We start from the raw sequence: 15853 nt of genomic DNA on the forward strand, positions 1-15853 counted from the left end.
TGGTTATCAAGAAAGACATGACGTTACAGTCTTACGACGTATAAAGTTTTTTAAATTTCTTGACGATTGACTATTATGAATGTAACAATTTTAACTTAAATATAATTATACATATGACATATGAATTTTGAATCAAAATCTTGTAAGAAATCCCTGATGATGGAATACCAACTCCAAAAGTACTTGGAAATATATTTTTAAGTTTTTGATAAATGGAACTTTAATTTATACAATTATAAATATTGCCTCTTCAAGTGTGTCTTGATATTATCTTCTTGGATACATCAGGGGTTTTCAATAACTTATGGTAGTCCTCTGCCTTGTTTAAGTTACAGAGATGTGATTGTACACAAAATGAAATTATAATATTCTCAAGTTTTTTTAAGCAACAGGGTTGATCTTCGTGACAGCAACATTGAAATAAGAAAGACCTTGTTTAAAGTTTGTCCACAGGGCAGTGTGTTAGGTCCCCTTCTCTGGATTGTCGAATGTGTTCTTTGTAAAGACGTGTGTGAGGCCATAATATTGTACACGTGTCTGTCTAGGCTCATCGAATGCAGTATAAAAAATCAAGATGAGTCCAGCTAGCTAACACAGTAAGGAAAATAAATGAGGCTAAGCTTTTTTGACAAGCTCATTTTCAGATGTCGACTGTACTCATATGGTGGTAAAGAATCTGTTTTTAGATGAGTATATAATCAGAAAGAGAAAGGGATTTGCTATTATAAATGTGTGAGCTACACACATACGATAATAATGAGAAATTTACTAATTTCAGTGCTGATTGGCTAAAAAAGAATTCACTATGCCAAGATTTAGAAAAACAATTAAGAGATATAATTTCGCTGTATAACAGAGCGGCTGTTTAATGGGAGATTAGAGCTACAGAAATTCACCTTGGTTAATCAACCCATTTAAAAAATCAACAGCATCTTTTATTTTTAGAGTTTTGTTTTTAAAGAATTTGTTCAACTCCATCTGCTGTTACAATATTATTTTTTGAAGCTGAACAATCATTAGATCTTTCATATCATCACTTTAAAAATGTACATCTTTTTTTTAACTTTTTCTTATTTTTTGAAGCTGAACAATCATTAGATCTTTCATATCATCACTTTAAAAATGTACAACTTTTTTTAAACTTTTTCTTGCCTTCTTGGTAGTAATTTCATTTACAACTACATCAGTCTTCTTTGTCAGAATATTATTATCTCTCCTCACCTTTAGTACCAACAGCTGCATAACAAAGACATTGCAAGAACAAAATTTTCTTCTTGTTTTAATGTCTCTTAAAAACCTTTTTCCTGCTCTCTCAACTTAATAGTTTACTTACAATTACATTACAATCACTTTCTTCCTAAGAGGTTTTTCTGTTGTTCAGCATTTTCATTAATAGAACAGTGTGCAGTACCTACCTGAAAATATGTCATTACTGCTTGGTAATCTTTTCCCAAGCTTGCTTTTTGACATTTAAAATACCATACATTTTAGATTTCTATAAAATATCTGAATGTTCAAAAATAATCTTTACTAACAAAAATCACTGTGAAATTTTCTTTCCATTTTGATCTCTTCAATCTTATCAACTGTTCAAGAGGGAATTTCAACAGAGAATTCAACTGATGTGATGTGAATCACAATCAGAACAGATCTGGTAAGATCAGATTACCTGCCAAAACGAGTTACTACTTAATCTTAACAACTATTATTATTATTAGTAACTGTATTTCACTATTCCAGGATACTGGATGTGAGATGTACTTGATATCCAGTAGTAGTACTTCATGCAAGTAAGATGTTTTTATTCAACAGGCTTGGATGAAGTACTCTAATATCTAGTCATTACTTAAATGAAGTTACTTACTTTAATCAGTCTTTTGCTGAACAAATGGAACAGCCCAGGATAAAACTACAAAATACTCACTCATATTTTATTTTTTATTTTTATATTAATGACAGTAACAAAGCATTCACTTTAACTGAAGTTGTACATTATGTTAAAAATACATCTCTTATAAACAAATACTCATATCTCTTGGAATACATGAAGAAAGGGATTTGAACCAATTTTTTCATATATTAATGGTAAATTTTGTCTTGTATGGAGCCGACAACTTTTGAAGCAAGAACAATATAGAAATAACTAATCATAATACAGAGCTGTTTAAAATTAACAGTAATTAGCTCTGAAGTGGAATATCTAGAAATGGTAGAATCGGAGAAGTGAGAGGGAGATGATCTCTAAGTGGTGATTGATTTCAAAAGTATTATATTTTATTCTAATAATACAAGTAATTGATAAACATATTATCAAGAACAAAGTGTTAGTGCTCAAGGTAAAGAATTATTCTATTAATCTGATATTTTTTTAATTCAATTTCTCTTCAGTTAAAAAAGCAGGTCTTAATAATTATTTGTAAAATTAGATTTATTTAAATATTTAATTGAATTTAATTTATTTAAATTAAATAATTAAATAAATTTAAATTTATAAAAATTAAATAGAGTGCACTTTAACCTCTTCATGCATGAATTTTTTAGTTCTTTCAAAAAAATTCTCAGGGCTTTAAAATAAACCAAGATAGCTAAGAAAAATATTTAAAAAATCTAACTTCAATCAATTTAGTTTTTGGGGCTTAAATAAGAAGTGGCATTAACTGATGCCACCATTCATCTACAGTAACCACTCAAATAAAAATAATCTGTTTTGAAAGTATTATTTATTTTCTGTAAATTACAAATTTTGTTATACATTTATAAATCTAGTTACATTACACAAGTTACTTTAAATTAAAAAACATTTTCATAATTTTTAATTGTTATGTGGGTTTTTTGAAACCACATGAATGTATTATTTAGTATGACAATGTTCCATATAGTTCGGGCATACAGGCTCATGACACTATTTACACATGTGACTTCTGTAATTATTGCTATGACATCTAGGTACCTGCGCTGTTTGCACCTTCAGAGGCCAGTGAGCAACACCATCAAATCTGATTTCAAGCGGTAGTTTTGTTAGAGTAATTCTTTTATTTTTTACACCAGGTTCTTCACCATCAACTGATGGTCTCCCTACCTTTATTTTATTACTAAAACTAGTCCCAAACTTCTATAAGTGATGAAGCAACAGATGCTTTGAATTTCAGAAATAGACAATTCTTGTTCTTTTTTTCCTGTAGAGTAGCCACCCATTTACCAAGCTCATGTTCTGCAAGTGAAGAAAAATATGTAGGTATCATCTTTTACTTTATACTTCATGAGGATAGTGTGCGTGTATATCCTGTTCATCAGGTCCACCCCAGCCATGAACAAATTGTACTGTTGAATGCTATATGGCCAGTTGATTTTTATGTGTTTTTTCTGGAAATGGTCATATCTTTCAACCTGATCTTCTGGGGCTGCATCTGTGTAAGTTGAAATTGTATGTACCGTATTATTATCAATCCACCTGACAATTGACATGTTGTCTAGTCTAGTTATAATTTAGTATTTGCCTAGACAACAGTTTTGAACAAGTTTTTCTACAATTGCTTTTGTGATTCTGGTAGTTCAAACACTACCAACATCGATTTTATACTCTTGCAATTGTCAAAGCAGTGATAATGTTGTAAATAGGTTGTTCATAAATAATTTACACCTGATGTCACATATGTCATGACAAAGTCAATCAATATACAGTGTCACCAATAGGGCCTAAAGGACTTCGGATATTTTCTTTTTTTTGCACCCTGGTATAGTTAAAAAAAATTAACAGCCACTTGAACTAGCTTTCAGCCAGATCTTGAACTCCCATTTTTTGGGCTTATTTTTTAGGTATTATTTCAGATGGCTGTTCTCCTTGAATGGCACCATCAACTGACTGATGTTCCTCTGATAATGCTGCCTTATGAAATGAATCATGTAGTGTGGTTCCTATGGGCCTAATTTTCCAAAATTATCATTTATTTTAACTCCTCATCAGAATTATTTATAAAATGAAGGAATCGTTTGATTTCTTCAAATCTAATCACAGTTAAAACACTATCAGCTACTAAGCCCAGCCTTAATCCTACAAGAGGAATATCTTGCATAGGTCATCCTAAAAACTTTCATCTCAGAAACTGAAACTTTCCATTCAGGACTTTATTTTTAATGCAGAAACATGATATAAATGATTCATTAAATTTTGACTTTTTTCCTGAAAATATAAAAAAAATAAATAAATATAACCACAAAATTTTGACTGGTACCAATAATACATGGTAGCATCAATTGATGCCAGTTGAATTTAGTATGTAAACAATACCTAACAAGCAGTACATAATAAATTTAAATGCATAAATAAATAGTAAATAATCTAAATTAACAAAAAATAAATTTTACTCACCATTTGAATATGCTTGTTCAGTATAATTTGGTGTGGAAAATTCAACTTCAGCATTACTGACATAACCTAGAATGACCAACAGAAATGATTATAAACGAGAATTAAAAATTTAAGCCTGAACTCCTGTGGTCACGTTTTTAACTATTACTGCTATCATTGTTGACTAGATGCAGGTAAGAAGCCCACTGGACTGGTGTAGTGGTTAATTCATCATTGCAAATCAGCTGATTCTGAAGTTGAGAGTTCTAAGGTTCAAATTCTGGTAAAGACTGTTTTTTTTTATGTGGATATGAATACTATACTGTGGATACCAGTATTCTTTGGTGGTTGGGTATAAACCACACATCTCAGGAATAGTTGACCTGAGATTGTACAAAACTACAAAATTGTACAAAACTACACTCCATTTACATTCATATATATCATCCTTATTAATCCTCTGTGGTTCCAGAAGCTAATATTGACAATGTATGAATGGTGAAATAATATTGACAAGTTATGGAGCAACGATGGAACATGTCCAGAAATTTTTCGGCTGTACTGTCAAACAGATGATTTCAAACATTGGTTCAAGCTATACAGTTTGATGAAAATAATACCAGAACTGCTAGAAAGCTTATTTATAACTTAGCTCCAATTAGGCAGCTTTTTGAACAGTTTGTTCAAAAATGTGAGGAAGGTTATTCATTAAGTGAATATGCCACTATTGACGAAATGCTGGATGGATTTCACAGTCGCTGTAAATTTTGGGTTTATATCCCAAATAAACTAGCAAAGTACAGGATAAGTGTGCGGATTTGTAGATGCCTGTACTTTTTACACAAGTAAACTGGAAGAATATGCTGGACAACAGCCTCAAGGACCACTTTTTATTCAAAATAATCCCAGCAGTGTAGTGAAATGTTTTATTGAACTCATAGACAATAAGGGCATAATGTAACTATGGACAACTACATTATTAATGTCCCTCTCGCAAACAATTTATTTCTAAATCATAGACAGACTATTGTAGGTACGATTCACAAGAACAAACCTCAAATCCCGATTGAACTCACTGTTATTAGGGTTCATACTCAGAAATCCTCTATATTTGCATTTGGAAAATGCCCCAACAAATGCCAACTGACTTCATACATCCCCAAGAAAGGCAAAAATGTTCTACTTTCAACGATGGGTAACGATGATGCCATTGATGTAACTTCAGGAGACTTGAAACCACAAGTTATAATATTTTATAACTCCACAAGGGGGGGGGGGGGGTGGATGTTGTGGATCACTTGAAAATTGAGTATGATGTTTCTAGAAACAGTAACCAATAGCCTCTAACTTTGTTCTTCTCCCTACTGAACACTGGTACTATAAACTCTCAGATAGTGTTTAGATCAAACATACAAGCCTTGTCAAGAAGGTTGAAATTTAATAAATATAAATGGAATAATTTACTAAAAATAAACTATTCCATTTATATTTATAAATAAGTACTGTAAGATATAACCAATTTATCATTTTTTAAAACAATAAAAATTTGTTGCCTAATAAATTGTTTTGAGAAAAAAGTCTACTTTTATTCAGGTATACACAAAGTTTATATAAAATCTAACGCGTGAATAACCACGTGATTTTCAGACATGCGAGTGATCCTGGGTTAAACACATTCCTCCAAAATTAAAAATATTATCTTAATTCATTGTAATGTTTGTTCATTTGTTTTAATATAAAATGGTGTTCATTATAAAAATATATGGGGAACTGCATATTATGCAACATTTCAAATATTAAAGAAGAAACCAAAATTATTGCGTATACTAGAACGTTACACGTGATTTCTTGACAGCAAAAACTGCATAATCAAGTCATAGCATATTCAAAATAATTGAATACCAACATAACATAACATAAAATTGTATGATAAAACTTTTCACTGATCTGTGGACGCCGACCTAAACTATTGATTTTTTGATAACTCATGCGCATCTCAAAGATAAAAAAGATTATGTTTGTTTTTCTTGAGGCAACTGAATTTACAAATTTAATGTGACAGCAAAACAATCTAAATGAATAAATTTTTAAATATGTCATTCAGTTTTGTGATTTGGAAAAGATTATTAAAACTTGATTAGTAAATTTAATTACCAAAATCTTTATTTTATAATTTGGTAATGAATGGGCATTAGTAAAATAGAATCATACAAAAAAATCTAAATCAGTTTTTCGATTTTCTCTAAATCTAATCAATTTGTTTGTATATCGAAATAAAATAAATAGTGTAGAAGTATTTTATGAAATCTAGAAATTAGGTATTATTAACTTTAGAAAAACAATATCATTTTACTCCAAATACCGTAATAGACTACACCTCAAGTAAAAAAATGAACTCAAGTTTTGAAATTATTTCGACGTATCGAAGCTGTAAAAATCGATATCATGACCTGCTGCAGAGCAGAAGAGCAAAGCAAGGGAGCGAGTACAGATGGCCGAAAGACGAGTTAATATTATGAAAGTGAAAATGCCTCTTAGTTCTGTATCATTTTATTTGTTTGTTTTTACATTATTAGATGTTGCCGTTAAGTCACAGATGTCATCGAATTCTAACAGTCATTGTAAGTGTGTATATTTTATTTAGGAATAGTTCACAAGTTGGTTTATTTTGATCTTAATGAAGGACGACTCGTCCTTCCATGCTGACTAGCTAAGTTATGGCGGGATCGTGTGTTAAAAAAATTAATTTATTTGGTAGGGTTTTAAAAGGACAGTTACTGGTGATTATGAATTTAATATTTTTCAATTTTTTTTCATTGCAGCATTTATGCAAGAAAACGGTGATGTGAGATATTTTGTGGATAACATTCCAGTTTCTGTACACAAGGTGAGTAAATCTGGTGTAGAATAGTGAAAATACTTAATTTTATTATTATTTTTCATCTCTGTTTATATATCGTTAATGTAATTTTTTAAACAATAAGCAACTAAATGACTTTCTTTTGGAAGATATCTTAGGAAGCCTATATCAAGGCAAGTTTTCTTAAAGTTGCCTTTTGCAATTTATTTGTACTGTCAGATTGCATTTGAAATTGTCCCCAGTTAAAGTTTTTTGTTCGGGTGGTAATGCCTTTTTATGTGAACAATTTGAAGCTAGGTATTTACGTATTAACTTGTAAGTTTATTGTAATGAACTCTCATGAGTGATATTTGGCTTGCGTTTTAATTTTTACTAGCACATTTTAATTGCTATAAGAAACTATTTTATATGGTACTTTTTTAATAATTTTTCGCACATAATTTATTAATGAAAAATACTTAAATTATTATTATTTACTCTTAAAAAGTTATTGGTTGATGTTCTGCATTGTAGCATAATTTGTGAAGTCAGTGCCTTAATAGAATTAAAATTAAACATTTAATGTTACTGTCAATTAGTATAATTTTATTATGTAACTTTTATTCAAGTTTTGCTAGGAAAGAGATTCATGCATATGCGTATCAAAGTACTGTCAGTTACATTTACTAGTTAATTAAATGTTTTCACTGTTACAGTCTGTTTTATTAAGTGAAAGCCTTGCAGCTTAACTTCCACATTTGGTGTAGTTAAAAGAACTATTTTGATTTATGGCTGGCTATTCATTTAATTTATCTATACCCTATATGTCTTCTTGTATAATCCAGCTTATGCAATTCAGAGATCCTTCTTGGCGGTTGGTGTGTTAATTCATTTTAGATTTCTGTTGCTGTGCTTTGGAATGTTGTTAATTTGTTGATAAATTCTATTGCCATGAAATCATTGATACATTAACAAGTTGGCCATATTTAGAAATTGTGCAATTTCTTAGACCAGTAACTGTTTTTTGTTAAATATTTTAGTCAAATATTAACTGAAACAAATAAATAATGATAGTTTGGTTATTAATGCAGGTTATAAATGATTATTCTAGTGATATGGTATCATCATTAGTAATGATAAAAACTTGTTACATCCTGATTCTTATTATTACATGTATCTCTGTGATAAGACAATTTACTCAGCAATATTAGTTTTTTCATGTTTCATTATTGTAGCTACATGTAATAATTTTTACCACCTCTGTTTTCTTTTAAATTATTTCATAATTTGGTGTCAACCGTTTAATGAAGTAGATGCTTTTATGTAGGTTATGTAGTTTTCTTGTAACTCACATTTTTGTTGACATAGTTTATTTCTTTCTGACAACCCTGTATTTTGTAAATACTTGTGTTTTTGTCACAAATGAATATTCTTTTTTTATAATAAAGTCAAGTTAGTATTGTATCAAGTTCCAATTTTTTCTAGTTTGTTTTTATCTTCTTTCTTTGATTACTAGTATTGTTGTAAGTAATAATAACATCATGTGATACTAAATTAAAAGAAAAAAATTAAAATTAAACATTTTTCTTTTATTAATTGAGCTACTGTTAGCCTTTATTTGTTGATTAATTAGTAATTTTTTTTTTTTTAATTAATTCAGGAGGGCAAATAAATTAAGTGATTGGGAACACCTAGAGGGACAGTGCAGAATCTTGTAAATTTTTTGCACTTTTCTGCATTTTCTAATTTATGATTATAAGACCGCCACATACTAATGGGTACTTGGTAGAACCAGTATGTAGGACAGATTGTACTACTTGCAAATATAATATTTTTAGATGAATCTATTGTACCATGTTAACTGTAATAAAAATAATACAATAATATTGATATAAAAATGTAATGTTAAACATTTTTAAAATAACATAAACTTGAAAAATGAACAAAAAATATTGAAAAACATAATAATAATGAATTTCTTTAGCATATAGAAATTACTACAAATATTTAGTATGAAAATCTTAAGAAAGGTTTTTCCCACTGTAATGCACAATTCATATTGCACAAACATTGTGAGTGAACTGTTTTTATAAATTTTTTGCTGCAAAGATCATGTCAGATCCAGATGGTTTGCCTGGTGGCTTCTGGATTCTAACTACAAATTTATGTCAACAAGTTGTATTTGTCTAACCTGGTGAGGAGTTAGGTTTATTGTTATTGTTACATAATTACTGTTCTGCTTGCACCATGTTTTTTATAAGGATGTTTCTATTAATTTGACACCTAAGTCCTTGTTTGTGTGCTATTTCATGTTAAGTTTTTTATACATGATAAAAGCCGACTACTAATACTTTAATGAAATTTCATCATTCAGTAAGGTCCTCTAGTATTTATTGTTCACATATGTACCTAGTTGTCATTTTGTAGAAATTAATTAAATATTCCAGAGGAAAATATTTTAAATTATAAAATTTAAAAACATTGTTTGCACAAACTAAAGACTGTGAACACGTAAGCAGACATAAATAATAATAAACAAATTGAGGTTAACACATGATATTGATTAAATGCATAAAGTGACTGTTTCTTAATCACTATTAAGTCAGGTTATGTATTGTAGCTGTTGCCCCAATAATAGAAAAACAGTAAGAATATGATATCTTATACCACTACCCTATGTATAGTACCCAATACTATATACCTTATGTAAGCACTACCCTTTTGAGAAACAAATTAAGATGGATACATGATATGACTTTTGCACCTCAAAGAGTTAAGTTGAGCTGTTCTGTGTGCATTGGTTTATACTTTTAACATGTTCACTGCTATTTCTACAATTCTGTTTGTGACATCAATCCTTCTTTAGGGCGAGTTATTTATTCATTTGTTATAGTATAACATTTGGAAAAATCTAATTTTTATTATTGTACTATTTGTTTTATGTACAGTTTTTTCTAAAATTTTTTAAAATTTTAAAAGGTTTTTTTTTAATCAGTTAAATTTAATATTTTGTTTACATTAATTTTAAATTTATTTATTATTAGAGAATGTATTTTTTCTTGTAAAAATGAAAACAACTGCAACAACAAAAATATTGCTACAATTTGGATTTCGTATATGCATTGTACAAAATATAACATAATGTATATTATAACTTTACATTGGATGAGTGAAAGAAAATAAATACACTGAATAATTTGTATTTATTACACTATATTTAGTTAATAGCTGGATATATTTGGAAAGCACAGACCTTTTCTATGACAACTCCTTATTGTATTGGTTATTTTATTAGGGTTATTGAGTATTTCAATAATTTTTTTATGATTTTATGCCAATGAAATAAAAGAGGTATTTAAAAGAAATAATAAAAAATAAAAACAATTGGTTTAACTATTACGAAGCAGTTACAATTCTTGGTCTGTGTAATCAGAAAATATTAAGAGAACCTCCTTTTTATTGAATATGCTGGTCATTTGAAAGTTTTGCATTTCTTTAGTTTGATGCCCTTTTTGGCTCAATTGTATTATTATTATTTTAAGAAATACAAACTATCTCAAATGGTTAATTACACTGATAAACATTTTTTTTGTTTCCTAACATGCGATATGTAATTTTAATCTGTTTTTTTATGCTGAAAAGAATATGAACTCAGAATCTTTCTATCACCCACCATTTTGGAAAAATTTTTAAATACTAATTAAAGGATTTTTTCATTTTTCAATGTATAGTTAGCATTTTAAGCTCCTCTATTGTATTTTGTTAGCTCATTTTGTATTAACTTTGTTAATATAATTCGTAAGCTGTAAATAAACAATACTTTTGTTATGTATGTGGTGAGTTTCCTGTAAAATCAAATAGAAAAAACATTACACCTTTAATTAAAAAAGCATATCATATCAGTGTAAAATTGATGATCAGGATAAGATGTGGACTTCTCATATAGTTTGCACTAATTGTTCTATTTACGTAGAGGGTGGCTGACAGGTACACTGAAGGCTTTGCCCTTTGGTGTACCTATGGTTTGGCGTGAACTAAAGAATCATGTAACCCATTGTTACTTTTGTTTAACAAGTGTGTCTGGAATTTCAAAAAATCTAAACACTATAAAATATCCTTCATTGCAATCAGACCTGTACCTCACAGTGAAATTATTCCAGTTCCTGAGCCACCTGTGAATGTGTTTTGAGAGCAGCGATGAAGAATCAGGCAGTACTGAAGAAGACAACTTTGATTTTGAATTATCTTCCAATAAGCCACATCTTATATCAGAAGGAGAATTAAATGACTTTATTAGGGATATAAATTTACCAAAAAATCAATCTGAACCGTTAGGATCAAAACTACAAGGTTGGAGTTTACAAAAAAAAAAAAAATACAAAAATTTCAGGCTTTCGAATCAGACAAAAAGAACTTTCTCAGTACTTTATTGATGAAAATAATTTGGTTTATTGCACAAATATTGATGAGCTTATGTTGCACTTAGGACAAGTTCATAAACCTGAGGACTGGCGCCTTTTCATGGATTCATCCAGGTATAGTTTATAAGTGGTTCTGCTACAAAACAGTAACAAATATCCTTCAATACCAATTGCTTATGGTATTAATTTGAATGATTCTTACAATGTGATGAAAGACATTCTTGAATCTATAAGTAGATTATATTAATTGTTAATTTACTTAGTTTTAGGAATACATCACATAAACAATATTTTACTGTTTATTTAAAAATACAGGAACTTGTAGGATAGGAGGAGACAAATGTGGCAAGAATGTGAGTGCAGAATTAACTTAAATGTGTAATTTTATGCAATGTGTGTAAAGCATACCAAGTGTACTTATATATTTTTTCTGTCTATCTTTTTTTTTAAAACTGTATATTTATTACACTGCTTGAACTAGAAATGCAAAATTTTCAGTACTGGGGAATTTCATTCTAAAAGATGCATAGCAGGCAACATGTTGTGTAATAGACTTTCCTCTTGGTTACTTATTCTTTTAAATATGCAGTTTTTAACAAATCTTTTTTGCAACTTAAGTGTTATATAACTGTACTTCTCATGAGCTTACTATCTTATTCCATAATAAAAGTAAAACTGGGATGATCTTCTTTTAATAATATAATTGAAATTCAAAATGTGACTAAAACTAAAGGTTATACCATTACGTCAGAATGAATTATTGCCAGCCTTTTATAGATTTTTTTTTAGTCTTTGGCACTTCCATTGCTAGGCATTGCTTTAGAGGATTAAATAAAATGGCAGTTTTGTAACGTGTGAAAATGCCATGCCTGACCAGGTTTTTCAAATCCAAGACCTCGAGAGTGGCTTTTATAGAACTTAATATTACAGAAAGGACTATAGAGGATGATTATGATAAATAATAATAAACCCTCTCTGCAATTTCACGTTTACTGTTATATTTGTTATGATTTAATTGATATATACAATTATTTTTTTGTAAATTTAATTGCAGCTGTTACTATTTACATCTGATTCTGATAAACATTGGAAAATTTTTTTTTGAAAGTAATAAAATGAAGTAAAAATGATAAGTTTAAATATTAATTGTCGGGTTTTTTTAAAAAGTTTTCTTCAGTTCATGAGAATGCATAACAATAAATTTACTGTAATACACTTGCTAATAATTATTAAAACAGTAAACAATGTGTCTACATTATGTTATTGTTTTCAATATATAAATTACAAAAACATGCATTTTATTCAGCTGAAAGTTAACTTGCACAGAATTAATTTTTAAATAATTCATCAATGCCTGCAAAAAAAAATAACAAAAACTATTTCATTTCAACTGCTTTCATTTATAATATAAAAAAATAAGGCTGCCTACATGATGTAGTGGTTTAGCATGTTTGATTCTGTATTAAGTGATATTTGGTTTGATTTCCAGCAAGGATCTGGAATGTCTTTATACATTGTTTCATTCATTATCTCATCTTACTTGTTAAAATATGTACGAAACCGTATTCCAGGTTGTATATTTAAAACAAACATACTTCTTTCGTATATGTTGTAATTATTTTGATGTTATTTTAATATTTTCTGCCGTAATTGATATTACAGTTATTTAAATATTTTTCCTTTTTAATATTACTTTGTTCCTACATAATAATGATTATTTCTAATCAGTCATTTCTAATCTACATTTTCAAACTCGGCATAGTGAAATTAAGATAAAAATAACTACTTAAAATCGATTTAGGTCGAAAAAATTTCAGTGTGAAACAAGTTAAAATTGTAGTTCTTTATGATGCTGTAAGTTAGAACATTGATGTTTCTTTATCTATGGTATTTGTTGGTAACGATATTGAACCAAATTAAAAATAAATATATGTTAAAATATTAAAACCAAATAAAGTTACGAAAGTCTGTCTTGCACAGAACTGCTTGAGAGCTTTTGTTTTTTATTTAGGTTCAGCAACTTGTAATATCTTTTTCATTTTTATTCGTGGTTAATTATATATATACAGTGTGTCCAGAAAAAAAGGTGGAATTTCAGGTAATCATAGTTTTGAAATAAAGCATGACAGTCATGAAGTATACATCAGAATGTACAATGAGTATACAAATTATCGATTCATAAACATAATGCTTATTAGTCACCATGTTTATGATAGAGGAAGGTTCAATGTATTTTGTGGCTTGCAAAGTTGAGTTGCTTATGTTTGTTAGGTAAGAGAGAGAGAATATGTGTTCAATTAAGAACCACCGTATGAAAATAACATTTATCACAGCAGCCTACTGAAGCAGTCATATTCAGGATGACCATCAGTGTTTGACAATACTGTTGAAGCTGTGCAAATAAGTTAAATTTTGTAGCCCTGTAGAAAATCTGCATGAAAGAGCTCTGTAGAGTTAACTGCTCCAAAAACAACTGTTCACAAAATTTTAATTATGATTTACTGGTTTGTAAAAAATTAAGGTATTATATAAAACTTATGCAACAAAATCAAACAATTACTCGGTACAAATATTTTGAATAGATCATGGTGAAGAATTTTTAAACAAGTTTATTTTCATTGATGAAGCTGTTTTCATGATTCGGGATGAGCATATTAACAAATGTTCAAATACAGGGCATTGAACCTTCACATATCACTATGAAACATCAACTTGATGATCAAAAAATTGTATGAGTTATTTGGAATGGAACCAGACTGAGTCCCATTTTTTGCTGAAACATCTATATTGAGAAATAACTTCCTGGATGTATTAGAAGGATATGAAGTGATCTTAACATCGAAGAATTCCATTCTTCACTTAGACAGAGCTACACATTCGTATGGAATTACCTTAAGGAAAAAATATTTCGTGAGTGATGGGCGGATGAGAAGGATAGACATCCTGGCCTCTGCGGTCTCAAAATCCTCCCCTTGTAAATTTTTATTTGTTAATTATATAAACATGCAGGTGTTTTCTGTTTAAATAAGACGTTTGGGCTATTTAAAAGAACACCATATTTAAGCTGTTTGTTTTATAATTTCAGATGTTCTCTGTCACTTATGGCAAGAGATTGATTACCGTTTTGATGTCTGAAAGTTAAGTAAAGGACAGTTTATTGGAAGATAAGATTCTTGGATAGTTTCTCTTCATTTTTATACATACTTTGTGTCTGTGACATATTTTTTTTTCATAACTGACTGTTCGAAACTCTGCCATTATTTTATAGAACCAAGAGTACACTTGTAACTATGTTACGACCAAAAAATTTTATTTATATTCCATTACCAATCTGGTTATTTCTGGTAAAAGTGTTTTTAATTGAATTAAAATTGTTTGCATATGTGTTTTGTGAAACAAAAATTATCTTGACTTTTATAGATTTAATATTTTAGAAATTTCATTTGATACCTGATTGAATGCAGTCATTGTTTATTCAGCTGCTGCCACTTTAAGATGTACTCACAATTTAATGTAGCAGAATTCCCTCATATAAATGTACAATTAAATACCCAATTCTTAAACAGAGTTCTACACTGCTCTTTATTTGTGTAAACGTTATTATTATTATTTTTTTGATTTTTAGTGAAATTATTAAACTTGTTTTATCATTGTTTTCTTATTACATTCAATGGTGTTAGGCTTGGTAAAAGAGAGACCTGTAGGAATTTGTTTTTCTCATTGTAATAATTTTCATTGTATTGTACACATGTGAATGAGCAGTTCTATCATATTTTGTTAGACTTTTATTCCAATTAATCGTTTCAACCTGCCCAATGTAGATTTATCTGATTTGCTGCCATTCTTGCTTATGACAGTAATATTGTGTCTGGACGCTGATAACATTTTGTTCTGCATCTAGGGAAAAAAACCTTGCCGTACTAGTTTGCTGGTTCATGCTTTTTTTCCACTATATGATATTTGCTTTTACGGTGTTATTTATTTTTCATGAAGGTTATATATTTTTTTCAATGCATTTATTTCTTATGTATGCATTGTTTGATTATTTATTGCTGAGATAAAGAGTGGAATTTTTCCTTTTGCATTTCTCATTGATAGGTATATTATAATATTAATAAATATGTCTTATTATCATAAATTTTTAATTTAAAAAATTATAAAATAACAATTAATGTTAATTTAAAATATCAGTAGTTTTAAATAAATTATTCTTACCATGATTAACAATGACCCAAACAGAAAGAT

General features: G+C 28.9%; 1 protein-coding gene across 1 annotated transcript in view; it reads left to right on the forward strand.

The window, feature by feature from the left end:
- The first annotated feature begins 6793 nt into the window (after positions 1 to 6793).
- Positions 6794 to 15853, forward strand: part of Tmem131 (Transmembrane protein 131) — a 125486-nt gene continuing 116426 nt past the window's right edge. Inside the window, exons 1-2 of the mRNA XM_075379066.1 lie at positions 6794 to 6969; positions 7171 to 7235. Of these exons, the coding sequence (XP_075235181.1) occupies positions 6840 to 6969; positions 7171 to 7235 (195 nt within the window). The 5' untranslated portion in view covers positions 6794 to 6839. The remainder of the gene's footprint in view (positions 6970 to 7170; positions 7236 to 15853) is intronic.

The sequence above is a fragment of the Lycorma delicatula genome, chromosome 11 (genome assembly GCF_047948215.1).
Source record: "Lycorma delicatula isolate Av1 chromosome 11, ASM4794821v1, whole genome shotgun sequence".
NCBI lineage: Eukaryota > Metazoa > Arthropoda > Insecta > Hemiptera > Fulgoridae > Lycorma > Lycorma delicatula.